The sequence below is a fragment of the Chionomys nivalis genome, chromosome 2 (genome assembly GCF_950005125.1).
Source record: "Chionomys nivalis chromosome 2, mChiNiv1.1, whole genome shotgun sequence".
Taxonomy (NCBI): domain Eukaryota; kingdom Metazoa; phylum Chordata; class Mammalia; order Rodentia; family Cricetidae; genus Chionomys; species Chionomys nivalis.
The window spans coordinates 119,047,882-119,064,860 of NC_080087.1; the positions used below are offsets into that span (position 1 = coordinate 119,047,882).

General features: G+C 43.4%; 1 protein-coding gene across 2 annotated transcripts in view; it reads left to right on the plus strand.

The window, feature by feature from the left end:
• Positions 1–16,979, plus strand: part of Epha4 (EPH receptor A4) — a 146,505-nt gene that overhangs the window by 84,041 nt on the left and 45,485 nt on the right. For both annotated transcript variants that reach the window (XM_057754124.1, XM_057754134.1), the window contains exon 5: positions 3,230–3,568. In XM_057754124.1, the coding sequence (XP_057610107.1) occupies positions 3,230–3,568 (339 nt within the window). The remainder of the gene's footprint in view (positions 1–3,229; positions 3,569–16,979) is intronic.

The window sequence follows — 16,979 nt, forward strand, 5'->3', positions numbered from 1 at the left end:
TAATCTCTGACTGGGAAGGAGGGGCAGTCACCATCCGAGCGTGGTCATTGCTAGATACTCAAATACAAAACTTATGAGAGAATGGGGCGTGATTGTATACGGCCTGTTTTTTGACTGAGAGTTCATGTTTCTCAGCACGCCTGGTTTCTCTGAGATGTTCTGTGAAGAGTCAGAGTGGTGATGTTACATCTAACCAGAGACCTACATCGGCTTTGGCTGTCTTCAAGTCCATCAATTTTTTTTTTCTTAATTTTCTTGAGAAGAGAATTTTTCTTTTCTGAGGAAGCCGTGGCCCTTTGCTAGGCAGGAGGAACATACCCATTACATGTTTGTCATCTTTTAATTGGCCAGAGTTATAAAAAGAAACCCCAAGGCCACAGACGAGACAGAGCCATCATTACGATTTCAGCTGGGAAAGCAAGTGTGCTCTTTCGGGTCCTCCGTAGACCAGTGCGATAGTCATACTGGGCATGGATTTCCATGTTTCGTTTCCCCCTTTCTCACGTGACCATAATTTTCCAATTTGTATCCTGCTACAGTGTTCTCGTCATGTTCTAAGACAGCAAAAGAACCACAGGGAGTGTGGTTCTTTAGACCGTTCCTGGAGTCAACCTTGAGTTTGAACCTTGTTCTTACTCTTTCAGCATTTACCAAGAAGGCTGTTGGAGACCAGAGCCTGTTTTCATACACACCCCTTCTGAAATCTTGCTGCATCTGCATCTTGTATTGCTTTCCATGCGGCAGTGCCACAGGTCCGGCTCCGGTGACCGTTTAGTTTTCTGCACCATTTCTTCGCTGTTTAGACACCGCCGTGCCCCGTCCGCCATACTAATCACTGACTTTTTGCCTCTGCAGTGCTTGGGTCATTGTGTCCCATTTTCCCATGTGAAAGTGGACGGGGAGCCTCGGCAAGGAGGTTAATGGATTTCAGAGTCACTCTTGTTCAGCCCTGGAAGTCACAGGAAAGTAAGAAACAGTGGCTGACCCGCTTTATAAACCAGACTCTAGCCTCTAGCCAGCTCCACCTGCAGCCCGATGAGGGCTTTTACCATGGTGACCATCACAAGTCCCAGACTTTGAAGTGTAGAAAATGCACGCTCCTACTTAAAGCCAATGTTCTGCCCGGTGGAGCAGAACTAACCTCATATTCTAGGGCACGGTACCCTGAGACTTCGGTAAACTCTGTTAGGAATTAAATTGTATAGATTGCACTATTACCCGTCTTCCTTCTGCATCTCAGTTCTCTCATCATTAGTATTTAATACTTAAAGTTAATACCATATTTGGCTCTTAAAACTCTGATATTTTTGCCAGGCATGGTAGTGTACATATGCCTTTATTTAATCCCAGCACTCGGGAGCTCAGGAGGCAGAGGCACAAGAATCTCTGAGTTCAAGGCCAGTCTGGTCTACAAAACAAGTTCCAGGATAGCCAAAGACAAAAAAAAAAAAAAAACCACAAACCAAAACAAGGGTGTGGGGGGGTGTCTGATATTTCAGTAACTCCACCCATGTATTCTGAAGCCATTTCTTCATCCTTACTCAATCCTATCTGCTGTGTCAAGAGCATACATTCAGTCTTGAAATCTAAATAAGAGGACATTTCTAATTTTGTTTTTGGGGAGTGTATGAAGTAGGCTTGGCTTTAACACAGATTTTACAATAGTTTTTTTAAGGTTCCCCCGCCTTAAGACTTGAAGGTTGGGGAGTGGATCTTACAGCTGAGAGAGGCTTCAGGTGATTAGTCTCTGGGGATGCAGTGAGAAGCTGCTGAGATTTTTAAAATAACATCCTCAATTAAGCTGTAAGAGGGAGCAGGACGGGAGATTTCCCACACAGAAGACTCCCACTGAATCCATTGGCCCCATTCATCACCGCAAGTCAAGTAACAAATATTGAATGTGACTCTAGGCCCACAGGCAACCTGCCTCACTTCTGTCTCCATCACTGCTTTGGACAAGACTCAGGGTTCCATTGTAGCTAATGGGGGAAAGCATCACATCCACGCCGGCCTTCCCGAGACGAGAGCAGAATTACCTTCAAAGCAGTCATCCCCCCAAAACATGTGTGTATATACACATAAACACATACATGTATATACACGGGTATGTGTGCAGAAAGAATGGGTGCTCCACGAAAACTCAGTTTGGCTCTTTGCCTTGCTTCTGTTATTGGTTTGCTTTTTGTTTGTTTGCTTGCTTTCGTTTGGTTATTTTGCAATAAAGACTGCTTTTAATTGTTTGACCAAGAAAGCCCCTCCTGATGGGGGTCGCACAACTTTAATCCCAGCACTTGGGAGGCAGAAGAAGCAAGTGGATATCTGTAAATTCGAGGTTAGCCTCGTCTGCAGAGTGAGTTCCAGGACAGCCAGGGTTGTTAACAGAGAGAAAGCAAAAGTCATTCTTTCAGCCCTCAGTCTTCTGCTTGACAGCAGTTAGGACATAGCCTCTTGGCTAAGAGTTGATAGGCTTATCTTCTATTATTTCCTACCTATGATGCTTTGCTAACCAGTCCGTCTAGGATGACATCATCATCATCATCATCATTCACACTTCAGAAACTTTTTGATGTCAGTGGGAATGGACGTGATTTTAGATAGCCGGGTGCAGCTCTAATCTATGCAGGAGTGAGAAGCAGGGATGTGGCGGACATTGACAGCCCCCCCCGGAACTAGCTCTGAGATCTCTTCCCCATCTTTGCGATCGTGTTAGACCAGTTCCTGCTAATGACCCACCAGCGGTTTCACCGTCTCTTAAATCTGTGCCTGCAGACTCCTATCTCTGTAGCTCTGATCGTTTAATTTGCTATTGGTAATGTGTTCCACGGAGCAATCAGAACACGTCTTCAAAAGCTGACTAATTTTCCAGTCCCCCACAGCCCTGGGAACTGGAATCCCATTTGTGGAGCTGACTTTCAGAAGGTAAGATGGAGACCAGATAACATATGCTGCCTCCCTGCCAACTGAGAGCAGGCCTGGGCTTCGAGCCCGCTCGCTGTGGAGTGGCTTCGTGTCTCTAAGTGGCATGTTTATTTGCACAGGAAGTAGGATGACATCAACATGCACAACTTCTAGTGCATTGTTCTTTTGAAGGTTTCTTTTTGTTAGCTCTCTTTGCCTTTTGCTCGCGTTACCAAGCGGACCTTCCTTCAGCAGAGAGAATAATTGAAACTGTGAAGGAGTCCAACAGGGTCTCAGTGCTTTGGGTGACGGTCTGTTTCTCTCTCCTCAGGCCCACCATCTGCTCCCCTCAACTTGATTTCCAATGTCAATGAGACGTCGGTGAACTTGGAATGGAGCAGTCCTCAGAACACAGGGGGCCGCCAAGACATTTCTTACAATGTGGTCTGCAAGAAGTGTGGAGCCGGTGACCCCAGCAAGTGCCGGCCCTGTGGGAGCGGAGTGCACTACACGCCACAGCAGAACGGCCTCAAGACGACTAGAGTCTCCATCACTGACCTGCTAGCACACACCAATTACACCTTTGAGATCTGGGCAGTGAACGGAGTATCTAAGTACAACCCCAGCCCGGACCAGTCAGTGTCTGTCACTGTGACGACCAACCAAGCAGGTAGGAATAATCCCTGTCAAGTCGTGGGTGCTGATAATTACAAATTATATTACTGTACTGAAAATTGAAACAAAGCCTTTTATAAACCCAGAAGCTGTGTTAGAATACAAAAGGTTTGGAGGGGGACAGTTACTAGTTTAGCAAATACTGCATTGCTTCAGACAGCAACAGCATACAGTGCCTTATGCCGGGCAGCAGAAATAAAATGAAGAATCGGACAGCATGATTGAAAGACAAGGACACATTAGTAAACCAAGTCACTTATTTCATAACTTGATTTACTTCCTTTGTCTTTTAAGACGTAAGTATTTATGTGTTAGTGTCTGTGCATGTGTGTATGCAGACGGAGGAGCCGCTGAACACTAAAGCACCAAGAGACCAGAAGAGCCTGCTGTCCTCTTCCAATACACTCCGGCATTTCCTTTGAGGCAGAGTCTCCCCTAAACTCAGGGCTTGTGTTTTCTAGACCATGCTGAAAGCCAGCAAATCCTGGTAATCCCTTTTGTCTCTGTCTCATTCTAGTAATACTAAAAGTGTATGCTAGATAGATAGATGTCTGGTTTGTTACATGCTTTCTGGTATCTGAACGCTGGTCCTCATGATTGTTTAGTAAGCACTCTTAAATACGGAGCCATCTCTCCCCAGCACTCCGTGTTTGCTACTTAAGCCCCAAATCCATAATCTGTAGATGGACACCATTTACAGGTTACATAAGGTCCTAAAATTGATTTTTACAAATGTGGGGTGTTATCCTGGTGTCTGTTGAATTATCCAACAAAAGCATTAGCAGCTGTAGTTTGGATCTTGTTTTGTTTTTTTTTTTTTTTTTTTTTTTTTTTTTGGTTTTTCGAGACAGGGTTTCTCTGTGGCTTTGGAGCCTGTCCTGGAACTAGCTCTGTAGACCAGGCTGGTCTCGAACTCACAGAGATCCGCCTGCCTCTGCCTCCCAAGTGCTGGGATTAAAGGCGTGCGCCACCATCGCCCGGCTATATTATGTTTTAAAAAGAGTATTGGGAAAGATTTTGAACAGGAGCTGCCATGAAAAGTCTTAAACTGTCCAAGAATCAACAGTCTCTTTATAGTTATGATTCATGAATGTGAACTGGCAGGCTTTTATCTTTTTTATATGTATGTTCACGTGTGTGCGGATGCATGTGTCTGGTTGTACATTCATGTGTGTACATATGTATGGTAGAGGTTAGAGGGCAACTTTGCCACCCTAAGGTACAATATCATTTGATTTATTATTATTATTGTTGTTGTAGTTAATGTTGCTGTTGTTGTTATTATTAGTGAGGCAGGGTGTCTCACTGGCCTGGAACTGGCCAAGTGCATTATGTTTGTTGTCCAGTGAGTACAAAGGATCCACTCATCTCCACCCTCCCAGTTATAAGAATCTGCCACATGCTTGGCTGTTCTTTTTCTAGGCTTGCACTTTACAGACTGAGCTATGACCCCAGCCCCTGGACTTTGCCTTTTAATTTTGTACTTTTAGATCATCTATGCTGTTTGATGTTTCATTTTTCTAGAAAGACTAGAATGATGTTAGAGTTTTAGAAGTATCACCAGAGTAATAGCAAGGAATGTTTGTGGTGTTAGTGTGTGTGTGTGTGTGCGCGCGCGTGCACATGTATGCACATGCATGTTTAATACAGTGGACATATCACAGTCCCTTGCTGTATAACATTGGTACCTTTGTATAACAAGCAGCCAACCTGTGCAGAGTGCTCTCCACACTTAGAAGAATCTGGTTATGACCGGTCAGTCTTTCAATTCCCTCCTTCCCTATCCTCACCCACCCACAGTGCTGGGGATTGGATCCTGGCCTTTGTGCACACTAACAACCCCTCTTCCTCGGGGCCACACCCTCAGTCCTTCTCTTTCATTACACCTTTTCCATGATCCTCACACAAGCACGAGCATTGTGTTCCTAACCAATTTACCACCAAGGACTGGACCTTTCAAGGCCACATCTGTGCAGGGTCAAGTTTGAAGTCATTCTCTGGCAGAGAGGGCAGACCTTGGGAGATGGGCTGAGGATAGTGTCTACCTCCACAGGGTTTAGGGAGAGACTTTCATGATCCTTCATATACTTAAGGGCTCCAGCCAAAACATTATGTCAGCTCTTGCTATGCCAAAAGGTCCAAGAGCACAGGGAAGGCATGTTGAAAATCTTCCACACGAGTAACATGTGCAAGAACTTTATTAGAAAGGAAGGAAACAGTCAAAACTTTTGTGAAAAATGTTGTTGTAATTATTTTAGATCTAGCAGAAAAGTGGACAGGTAATTCCTCTGGAACAATGAGGTGTCTTTTTCCTTGTCATGTTGAGCCATCCTGCAGGGAGGCTTGCTTAATAGGACAAAATTTCATCTCTTTATTTTAATTTTCATGGAGGTGGATGCTGGGAATCTGCTCAAAATTAAAAATAAATCTTTCAATAAGGAGACCTCCTATGAGGTCGACCAGAAAGTGGTTTTGCTCAGTAGAGAATTATGTGTGTGTGTGTGTGTGCAGGGCTGCCTCTGAGTTCTGCCACACTTTGAAGTTCCCTGATTCAAACTCACTGGGTAGTTTGTCTTTGCTTAACAAACCCTTTCTTCATAATGGTGAGAACTAATAATGAAGGCCGAATTCCTGGGTGAAGGCTGCAGTCATCAGCCCTGTCAAAGCTCCCCTAAGCATATTTACATATGCACAATTCTATTCTAATTGCATTTGGTTCCATCATTCCATTAAATTAGATTCCTTAAGGACCTTTATAGGTAATGATGGCTTATTCTATAAGGAATACGAGGAATCAACAGATATTAGCATTTGATACCCACAGTCCTCACAATCCTTCTGTACCCTTGTTGTGTTTTCACGGTTTGTTGTTGTTTTGTTTTTCTCTTAAGTAACATTTTTTTTAAAGCAAGTATTAGATAACAAGAAGAAAATCTTAGTTTAGACAGTGGCCTTTCCTTAAGATTATTGGGAAATCCGTTGTATCCATGGATTCAGCTGGGCCTATTCCCATTGTGGAAAAAAAATAGGTGAGAGGTTTGGATTTAGAGAGGCTTTGGTGGAAGGCAGTGTGAGTGGGCTGTGTCCTCCCAAGAATGTGTGAACCGTTTGAACCCAGATAGAGTAACAAGCCTTTTCCTCTCCGCCCCCCCCCCCGGGGTTCAAAAACCATTGACACAAAGGATGAAGGAAATCGGGGTGTCTGGCATCTGATTATTGAGAAGTTGATTGATGGGTGTCAGCTTTGTGACTGAGGCAATGGCTTAATGGAGTAACACTGGTCATCACCCAGTAGGCTGGCTGGCGGCTGGTGTGTCCTGCAGGAAGGAAACATGCTGGGGCTGAAGGGTGAGCCTTCTGCATGTGGTGTGAACGTTCTGCTGGGGTACCCGGTCTCTCCAAATGCGGAAGGAGATGTCTGGCTTGTTGAAGGAGGTGGAGGTCGCGGGGATCACATTAATTAAAGCCTTGAGTGGGGAAGCTCCTCCCAGACTTCCTGTTCTCCATGGCAGGCAAAGGGAGTAAATTGAGGCTTGTCTTCCTGTATCTTCCATCTTGTGGCCGCTATTCTGCCTTTTGTTTGGGAAATTGTCTTGGTGTTTATGAAAAGTGGATATGCAAACTGCTGAGTGATTTGTTTTCTTGAAGGCTCCCTCTCAGTTTACTTTGACTTAAGTGGACCATCTCAGGCAGATGAATACAGGGTGTGTTCCTAAGAGAGAAATGCTGTATAAATGAAGCAGGGTTTTCTGCCTAAGGAGCGGAATTGTTGAGTTTTCCTTAAAATACTGTGGGAGCTGCCAGCGTTAATGTTGTTGTCGGTTTTTTTACTGTGCTTTCCCAGACCTCCTCAGGCTTGGTTTGTCAGCTACGAGACTAGATCATTCTGAAAGGGAAAGGTACTTGTTTGCCTTAAATCATTATTAATCTGACCCTTGAAGAGTTTTCTCTACTAACTCTGAATTGCATCCACTGACTGTGGTATCATTTTTTAAAGAGTATCTTGTTTGTTTGTTTATTGATTGATTGATTGATTTTTCTAGGCAGGGTTTCTCTGTGTAGCCCAGGCTGCCCTCGAACTCACAGAGATCCGCCTGTCTCTACCTCCCAAGTGATGGGATTAAAGGCGTGCGCCACTACCTCCTAGCTGTTTGTTTATGTATGACATATCATCACATACATGTGGGTGAGTGTGCACATGATGACACATGTGTGGAGGTCCTTCCGTCATGATATAGATGACTATAACCCCTTTTACCTGCTAAGCCATCTCACCAGCCCCAATGTACATTTTGGGTTTTTATTTGCTAAGAACAGGGTGGGAAAGATCTGGCCACCCCCTTTCTGGAAGCAATGGCATCTCAGGGACAAACGTATATACTACTCAGTCCAGAAACATTCAGATATTCTATAGATTATGTGATTATCTAAACCTGCCGGTCTCAGCCCTTTCTATGGGCTCCTGTTAATTTGAATGTAGTCGAAAGGCATGACTTTGGAGTCTGGACTCTCAAGGATAGCGTTCAGAAGTGGGTGTTGAGCGATTCCAAGGTCGGAAGCAATTCTGAAGGGTTTCAAGCATAATTATGATCATAATTTTGCCACAAAGGTGTGACTTTACAGTAATGCCCATCGCCTAAGGATTCACAGCCAAATGGCATCGCTGAGTCCGGTTGGAGTAGTGCACGGACCAGGTACTCTGTTTCCTTGGTGGAACTGCCGTGGGCTGAGAATATAATTTAGTCTTTGCTGTTCTCAGGCTGTTTTGAACCTGCAGATGTCTCTCTGAAGACCTTGCCCGGTGTCTCCCCTGTCACATAACCGGTAGTCCTTGTTAGACTGGTTGTTCTTAGGACTGCACTGTTAAGGGACCTGATAGAAGAACGCCACCTCACCAGAAGAGTGGCCTGACACTTTGTCATAACACCGTTGTACCGAATGTAGCAGTAGGTACTCAATATGCTTGTTGACCTAACTTTTATTTACAGTAAAAACAAGTGGGTTAACTCTGTCTAGCAGTAATACATTCAATAAACTCAAAATAATGGGAAAAGAAAAGAAAATAATTAAGTACAAGAAGCACACTGTCTGTTATTACTCAACCGGTAAGTCCCCATTCTCTCTTTCTCTGCCATCTTTTAATTAGACACATTATGTTATTTGAGTGGGATAATGGTGAACAGTGGGAATTCTCATCCCCACTGGGTATAATTGCTACCTGTCTTCTAGATAGCAGAAGGAAGCTTCAGGGGAGTGGTGGGAGAAGGAAAAGACTCTTGGGGCAATTGAGTGAGGTGATGTGCCCCAGGCACACAGGAGCCAGGCTTTCTGAGGCCTGAAGCTGAGATGGGCTTTGTGTGTTTAAGGGGGTGAAAGCAGGACTCAGTAAAATTAAAAAAACAAAAAAAACCCCAAAAAACCACCCCCCCCCAAAAAAAAACAAAACAGAGTTTGGGATCGGAATGGAGGTTCTTAGTTTTGCTATGTCACATTGTGTAGCAAAGGTTGAAGGGAATACAATTGTCAGACAAGGAGACCATTGCAGTAGTATGCTCAAGGCAGAAAGAGGAGCAGGAGAATATGGCTTACTACAAAAGGTGCTGAAAGGCAAGGTCATAGCTCAGTATGTATCTGGCCACTGCACAGGTGTGAGAGGCAGAGGCCGTACTGGAGTCAGCCAGGAGGAGGATGTGAGGTCAAAGGACCAGCAGAAGGTACATTCCCATTGCTTTTAAGAATTATGGTGGAATCCAACGTTCAGATGAAGTGGGCTCAGGACCAAGGTTTTCTTTAAGCTTGCAAAAGAAAAAAAAACAAATTAGTGATACTTGAAAAGCACAAATGTTAGCTGTTTTCAGTATCCTACTTCCCCTATCCTCGAACAACCTATAAAGAATGACTTTTGTATTCCTAAAGGGTCAAAAACAATTAAAAGATGAGGAATAGTTAGCTGTCATTCAGACTTGTAGGATTCAGATTCTGGAATCTATGGATAAAGTTTTATTGGAACACAAGGCCAGTCATTTTTTCCACATGTTATGTAGGAGGGCTTTCTGACTGCGGAAGCATGGCTGGGTAGCTGGCAGAGCGAATGACCGGCAGCGAAAATGCAATTAGCTCCCTGGCTTTACGTTTATTTTTTTTTACGCTGGTCTCTGCTCTGGCATACAATATCAAGAAAGGGGAGTAGTCAGAACGGAGGGTAAGATGTTGAAATGGCCATGCCACTGTGGGAAACTGTGCTTCGGGGGAAGGATGTGGTGGCTTAGCACTCCAGTTAATCCATATGAACCAGTTTGCATTTGGCAAGACACATAATTTGTAAGATGTTTTGATTGTATTAAGAAAAAATTAACCAAAGTAATTACGATTTCAAACATGCCTTTGCTTCCTTCCACCGCAAATCTTTCCCCACTGATATTCAGACTGAGAAGTGTAGGAATGTGCTTCTCACAATGTTGGTGTGCATGGATTCTCTTCAACTTTTGAAATTATTTTAAATATTTTTATTTTATTATTGTGTGTGCACGTGCATGCATGATATGTATGTGTGGGTTTCTCTCGTCATGTTGACGTGCACGGATTCTCTTCAGCTTTTAAAATTATTTAATTTTTTTTGTTTTATTATTATTATTATTTGTGTGTGTGTGTTTGAGATATGTATGTGTGGACACATATGCCACGGTCAAAGGACAACTTTGTGGAGCCAGTGTTTTCCTTCTACCTTTATATGAGTACCAGGTATTGAATCCCAGTCTTGGCCAGCAAGTGTCTTTCCTCTCTCTGAGCCATTGTGAAGGCTCCTGGTTCTCCTTAAAGTCTGCCTCAAAGATAATCACACACTCTGGTTGTTACTGTTATCCTCCCACTGAGATGATTTCCTGTTTGCTTTGATCTCCGGGAAATCCTGTTGTTTTTCCTCACCCCTGCAAAATTTGAGGGGAAAACAGACAACTAGCGAGATCTCCCAAGGGACCAGATGGTAAAGAGATCCCACTGAGTCCCTGCCGCCTGAACATCCTGCATCCGTCCTTGTTGGAGCTAAATGTTAGGAGTGCAAAAATGGTGGCTACTTGAGAGACCTCTGCTTGCTTGGATAATGATAAGCTTGACCAAGCATACAATGGGCTTCAGAGAAGCCAGGTTGGGGTTTTCTCATTAACAGCTCTACTCCAACCACAGACCCCTGGTTTCGTTCATAGTCCTTATGAAATGTGCATTTGAAAATCACACAGTGCAATCTTTTTTTAAAGAAAAAATTTCTTGGTTTAAACTTAATACCAAAACCAATTTTATTTCCATAGACTATTGTTGCCTCCACTGTGATTAAGAAGCCTACACATTAACTCATTATTATAATTCTAAAATCAAGTACATGAGCAATTATATAAAATATAGCTTTTTTGTTTGGGAAACCAGGATTTCTGGACTCATATTCATAGTTGGTATCATAAGGCCTGGTGAGAGGGAAAAAAGGGAAGCCTTTCAATGGAATCTACTAAATTATCTAACTTCAAGGTTGACTAAGTGTCTGCCATAGACAAACGGTACACCTACAGCGGCCAATGGTAATTAGTGTGTATAAGTGAAAGTTCTCATTCTTTAGAGAGGTAAAGATTTCATTCTTGAAAAATGGATGTTGGTCTTTATTTCTACACCCGAGTCAGACAAAGAGCACTGTTTTTCTTAGCTCCATTTGCTTTGCTCCTACATAAATACACACACATGTTCGTCCGTGAGATGGGAAACCCACTTTCGTGCGCGCTCCTGGCGGTCTGCTTCTGCTTTCTTTCTCATTTCTCAATGTTGTGCTTGTTCCATTGGACTTCACTGCCAACTTGTACTCTCTGGAGAAGCCATCAAGAGATCCGAGAAAGAAACGCCTGACCAAGATAAACTGAAGAGTGCAGAGCTCACGTGGGTTTCAGGTGGGCTTCTGTCCTCTCTGGGTGTCCTTCCAACTAGCAAAATTAATCCCTTTCTCCTCTGAGTGGCCAAAGGAGACTCCAGAGTCCGGCCTTCAGTTGAACATCAGTGAAAAGATGCAGCGAAACTTTATCAAAGCTTCCATTAAAGCCCTGTTGATATCTCTAAATAGTCACAAATAACCCTGTTTTGAGATCTAAAGTCTTCAGGGATTCATTGGAATCCTTGCCCATGGCTCCCCAAGATGAGTCATGGTATGGCTATTCAGGAAAACATTGTATGTGGTCGTCAGGTAGACCAGAAGATATTGTCTTAGGTTTGTAATTTGTTCAGAGAAGTAAAGCAAGCCTTAGGGTCAGAACATCTCTTTCTTTTTCTTTTCATTTAATTAGCCTTTCCTTGGTGTCCTCCTGGCTCCGATGCCCTCAATATATGAACCTTCTTTCTCCTTCCTGACTTGTGCCCAAAGTGACAGATTTCTTAGGTGTACAATACTGGTGAAAGAAAGATAATGCCACACATTTGTGTGCTTGCCTCATGAACGAGGTGACTTTCACTGAGAAATGTCAGTGACACTTTGCTCCAGCAGTTGTCTTGAAGGACACAGCCCGTGAGTGCCCCAATCCAGGCCCTCCCCCGCCCCAATAAACCAACTAAAAGAGACAAAGTAATAGTGCTAAGGAAAAAAAAAGCAATTGATTGATTCAATGTCTCTTTGAGAAGAGGGACAAAGAGTTCCAGCAAACTCCTCAGGGTCCTGAAGTTTCAGTAGGGAGTCAAATGCACCTCTAAGCAAGGGCAGTAAAGGTGTGTCCCCGCCCACCACTGACAGGCCATTGTTTGGCCTTCAGTCCCAAACTGGTCTGCTAAATTGTCAGGTCTGTGTGAAGTCTCTTTCCAGTTCTCACTCTGGCTGGAGAATCTTTGTGTGGGGTGGGGGTGAGGGTCTCATTTCTTTTAAACTAGTGAAATATGGTGATACCCTTAACTAAAGAGGAACATCTTCCTTTCCTCCGAGAATCCGATAAGCAGCCTTCAAACTGGTACTGTATAGACAAAGAGCAGGCAAACCATTTAAAGATAAAATCCTTTATCTGATGGATTAATTGCTAAGGCTTACGCTGTAGTTCTCTACTGAGCCCATATTTTGTTTTGTTATAATGAAGCATAGGGGCCACTTACTAAACCATAACCTCTCCACATATGTTATGGGGAAAGTTACAGTGCCTTGACACGGTTGTGCTATTTTGCTATCTCTCTCGAGTGGAAGATTTGAGTCAGAAAGAAAAGGAAATGTGTAACAACTGTTTTTGTTCTGCAGTTCCCAAACGATACCATAGATGGAGAAATTTTCTTGGGCAGTTTGAGGCACACTTTTAAAAAACACCTTTTTGGATGAGAGCCGCAGAATTGATGTTTTCAAGAAGATCTCACAGGAGTCTTTGGTCTGTGGCATATGCAACCAGCACTCAGGATCTCAACTGAGAGCTAAATAAGGATCTGCCACCAGCAGGCTCCCAGTAGGCAACACGCTTGTGTAAGATCCCCCTGATAGAACAGACATTGTAAAGGGACAGCTCAAGATGGCTCCTTGGAGAGTTTGTTTTTATCTAGATAACATACTGCAAGCAGTAAATCTGCTGCCTTCGGTTAGAATCAACTTTTGGAGGGGGGGGGGCAGGGATGCAGTGAGTCTGTATTTGGGGCATAATAAAGTAAAGTAGTTGGAAATGCGGCTTCATTCTCCTTCCCTTACCAAAGCTAAGGGCATAGAAACAAGCCAGGCTCTCAAACCTGCTGGTAGCAGAAGGCTTACTCAGGCAGTGTCTGACCTCACTAAGGTAGCCAAGGACTATTTTTGAGCTCTGAAAATTACCGATCCCCCAGGTGTTGCTGGGGTAGAATGCAGTCCTTGATTGTGCTTGAGCCCAGCGAACCCACCATGAGCTTATAGGGTTTGCAGGAGAGCCAGGCTTGAGGGGGCTCCCTAGGAAGCATTCTTCTGATGCTGCGTAGGGGTGGGGGTGCCGCTCCATCCACTCATTTCTTCACAGATGAAATGGACGGTTAGTTATCACTGTAGAATATGGTGAGTCCCTGATGCTTCATTTTTCACTGAAAACTAGGAGAACAAGCAACAGAACTCTAAGCAGCGGAAGTTAGGAGAAGGATGGCTTCTGGTTAGCAGAAAGAATGGACAAAGAGTATTAAAGCCATAAATGGTGTTTGCATCTTTCATTTGAAACTTACTCCACCACAGAAAAATCAACTGACTAAACGCCCAAGACTGCAATTAGGAAGTCTTCACAGAATAGAAAAATTTGGAGAAGTCCTTGAAATATTAGTGCTAATTTCTCAAAGTCTACTTGAACTGGAGCTCCTCTTTGCACAGTGTATTTTTCTCTTTCTCCTCTGACTCGGAACCTATACAAAATAACCACCACAGCATACTGGAGCTGGGCTTTATGTGTTTCCTAGTGACCATGCTGCAGTAGGAGCTCTAGGTGAGCTATTGTTCTAATGCGTTCTTCCAGCACTGAGGGATTCACTCCTGGGTGGAACTGGGGCTGGGAAACTTCACACTTCAGTAAACTGTGTTTAAAGAAAGGCTCTTGAGAGGTGTTGTGACCTTCTTATTTTAAAAAAAAAGTTCCAAACAGTTATGACTTTCCTAATGCATTCTTTGTTATATTTTATGACTATAGAAGTCATCTTGAATACTTAAGCATTGATCTAGTTGAAGACATCTATTGGCCTTAATAACATTTTAAATTTTAATGGCTCGGTTGTTTCCGCTCTGAGCTTATACTGCATGTAGGAGTTTAAACTATCTGGCACACATAATTCTGTTTCTGGCTGATACCCCAAAAATTAAAAAAAAAAAATTCTATGGTTGCCAATTCCCAAGCTTAAAATCCCCTCTCATAAATGACTCTTCTGTTGCTAACCTGTAATAGAGCCTTTTAAGAGACTTGTCCAAAAGATAAAGTTTCAGATGTGAGGGTCACTAAAAGATCATTTCATGGCCACTGCTTTCGAGAGCATCGCATATGGTGGCCATACAGAGGAACCATTTTCAAAAGGAGCTGTTTATAATCTAAACCAAAGGCTTCTGTCTCTGTCCCCGCCCATGGTGCCTTCACTGTTCCCTGTCTACCCAAGCAGGAGAGACAGTTGCATGTAAAGTGGAGGCCCGGTTCACAGCTTTTGCTCCATAAGTATCTGATCCCTTGTGTTTAGAACCTCCCTAAACTTCCATAGTGCGGAATCAATGCGGGATTAAGATTTGACATCTCGCAGGACAATGGCAGAGGCAGGCAGATCTCTATGAGTTCGAGGTCAGTCTGGTCTACAAAGTGAGTTTCAGGACAGCCAGGACTACACAGAGAAACCCTGTCTGAAAAACTAAAACTAAACTAAAATAAAATAAAATAAAAAAGACTTGACATCTCAGAATGGTCATCAAGAGGATGAACCTGGTGTTCATTCTGTTGTTCCCCTTGTCCCTCATTTTCACTTGTGACATTCCACTTTATTATCCAGAATCATCATTTTCTTCAGCCCCATGGTTCTGTGAGCCAAGTGACATTTGGGCTTGGAAAGCTTCCACATAGCAGAGAACACATCCATTTGGCAAGAAAAGACTCACCAGCGTCTTTGCTAAGACAGTGGGCGCTGTAATACTCTGTGTCCTATAATTTTATGTTTTACTTTATTCTTTTCCAAATAGTGCTGTCTGAATTTTGTGTCTTCAGACAATGTACTTCAATTGCAATGAGAGAGATATGTTAAAAAAAATATAAAGTTTAGAAGTTTAGGTAAAGGGACTCAAATTCTCAGTTTACAATAACCCTGACTTTTGTGAGCAGCCTGTGTGATCTCTTAAAATGACCATTAGAAAGTAGGTTTCCCCATTCCAGATATATATGAGATGGGGAATTAGATGGCCTTGAAGATGACTAATGGGACTCTGGACCTTTCTGCCTTTGGGTCACCTTTTTGAATGTGGACGACATCTTAAGTGATCCAAAGTGTGACCATTTGGCAGCCACGAGTGACTATGTTAATGGGATTGGTCTCAGTCCAGGTCTTTGCCGACAGGTGTTCACATCATAACTGACGCTAATTGACTTCCTAGTGTTTCCACTTGGAAGACAGTGGGCCATCTCTGAGACAGCTATGATGAAGGAGTGGCTCATGATACATTCAGTCTCCCTTCAAAGTCAAGAGAATGAAAGCCCTGAGTAGGCACCCCCCAATACCTTGTAAACATTGCATCCGTCTCTCATGGGCCCCATTAACCCAAGAGATAGGAAATAGGAATCCAATTTTCAAAATTTCCCTGGAACTCAGAATGGCTAACGCTTCTTGTCTTTGAGCTTCTCTTTTCAGTTTTCCTGTAACGTAGCATACCATTCATGAAAACGGGTACTTTGTTTAGGGTTGATAACCAGATATTTTATTATATTTTATTATTTATTTATTTTTATTTTTTTTTTTTTGGATTTTTTCGAGACAGGGTTTCTCCGTGGCTTTTGGTTCCTGTCCTGGAACTAGCTCTTGTAGACCAGGCTGGCCTCGAACTCCCAGAGATCCGCCTGCCTCTGCCTCCCGAGTGCTGGGATTAAAGGCGTGCGCCACCACCGCCCGGCTCAATAGCTACAAGCGAGGCTTGTTGATAGAGAATATAAGGCTGTATGCATGCCTCTACAAAATGAAAACAGATATAAACGAAAGAGTATGAGACCCCCTTTGTCAGCAGATTTCAAAGCATGCTCTGGGCGCAGTGGTGTGTACAGCGGCATTCCCAGCACTGAGGAGCTGGAAGCAGAAAAGTCAGAGATTCACAATCATTTCTCTCAGAGCAAGCTTGGGGCCAGCCTGGGTCACACGAGGCCTTATCTCAAACAAAAAAGATAAATAGAATATCAAACCGATTCTCTTGTTACAAGTACTTGAATCCATAATGAAATGTCATTAGCAGCTTTTGTTTGGGCATTGGCCTAAGGCTATTAATATTAGTAAGACTGTCTCTGGAGATTTTCTGGTTTTATCTACTGGCCGCCTTCCTCCTCCTCCTCCTCCTCCTCCTCCTCCTCCTCCTCCTCCTCCTCCTCCTCCTCCTTCTCCTCCTCCTCTTCCTCTTTCTCCTCCTCCTCCTTCTCCTTCTTCCAAGATGATGGTTTTGCTATTTGCTATAACCATAACTCGTTCTGAATTAGTTATCACGCTTTAAAAAAACGAGAAAGACAACAGTCGTCGATCTATTTATTTATCTGACAAGCTCATTTGGCAAATGTTCGATGCCTTGCCTCTATGGAAAGGTTTACAGGGGTAAGAGATAGAGAGAAGCGCACAGGGATGAGTGAGCAGGACACTCTTGGTCAGTTTCTGGAGCAGGCTTTCAAGTTTTCTGCATGTATAAATGTGGAAATTTGAGTGTGGGAAGCAGGAGACCGGAGCGGAGATTTACTAGGTAC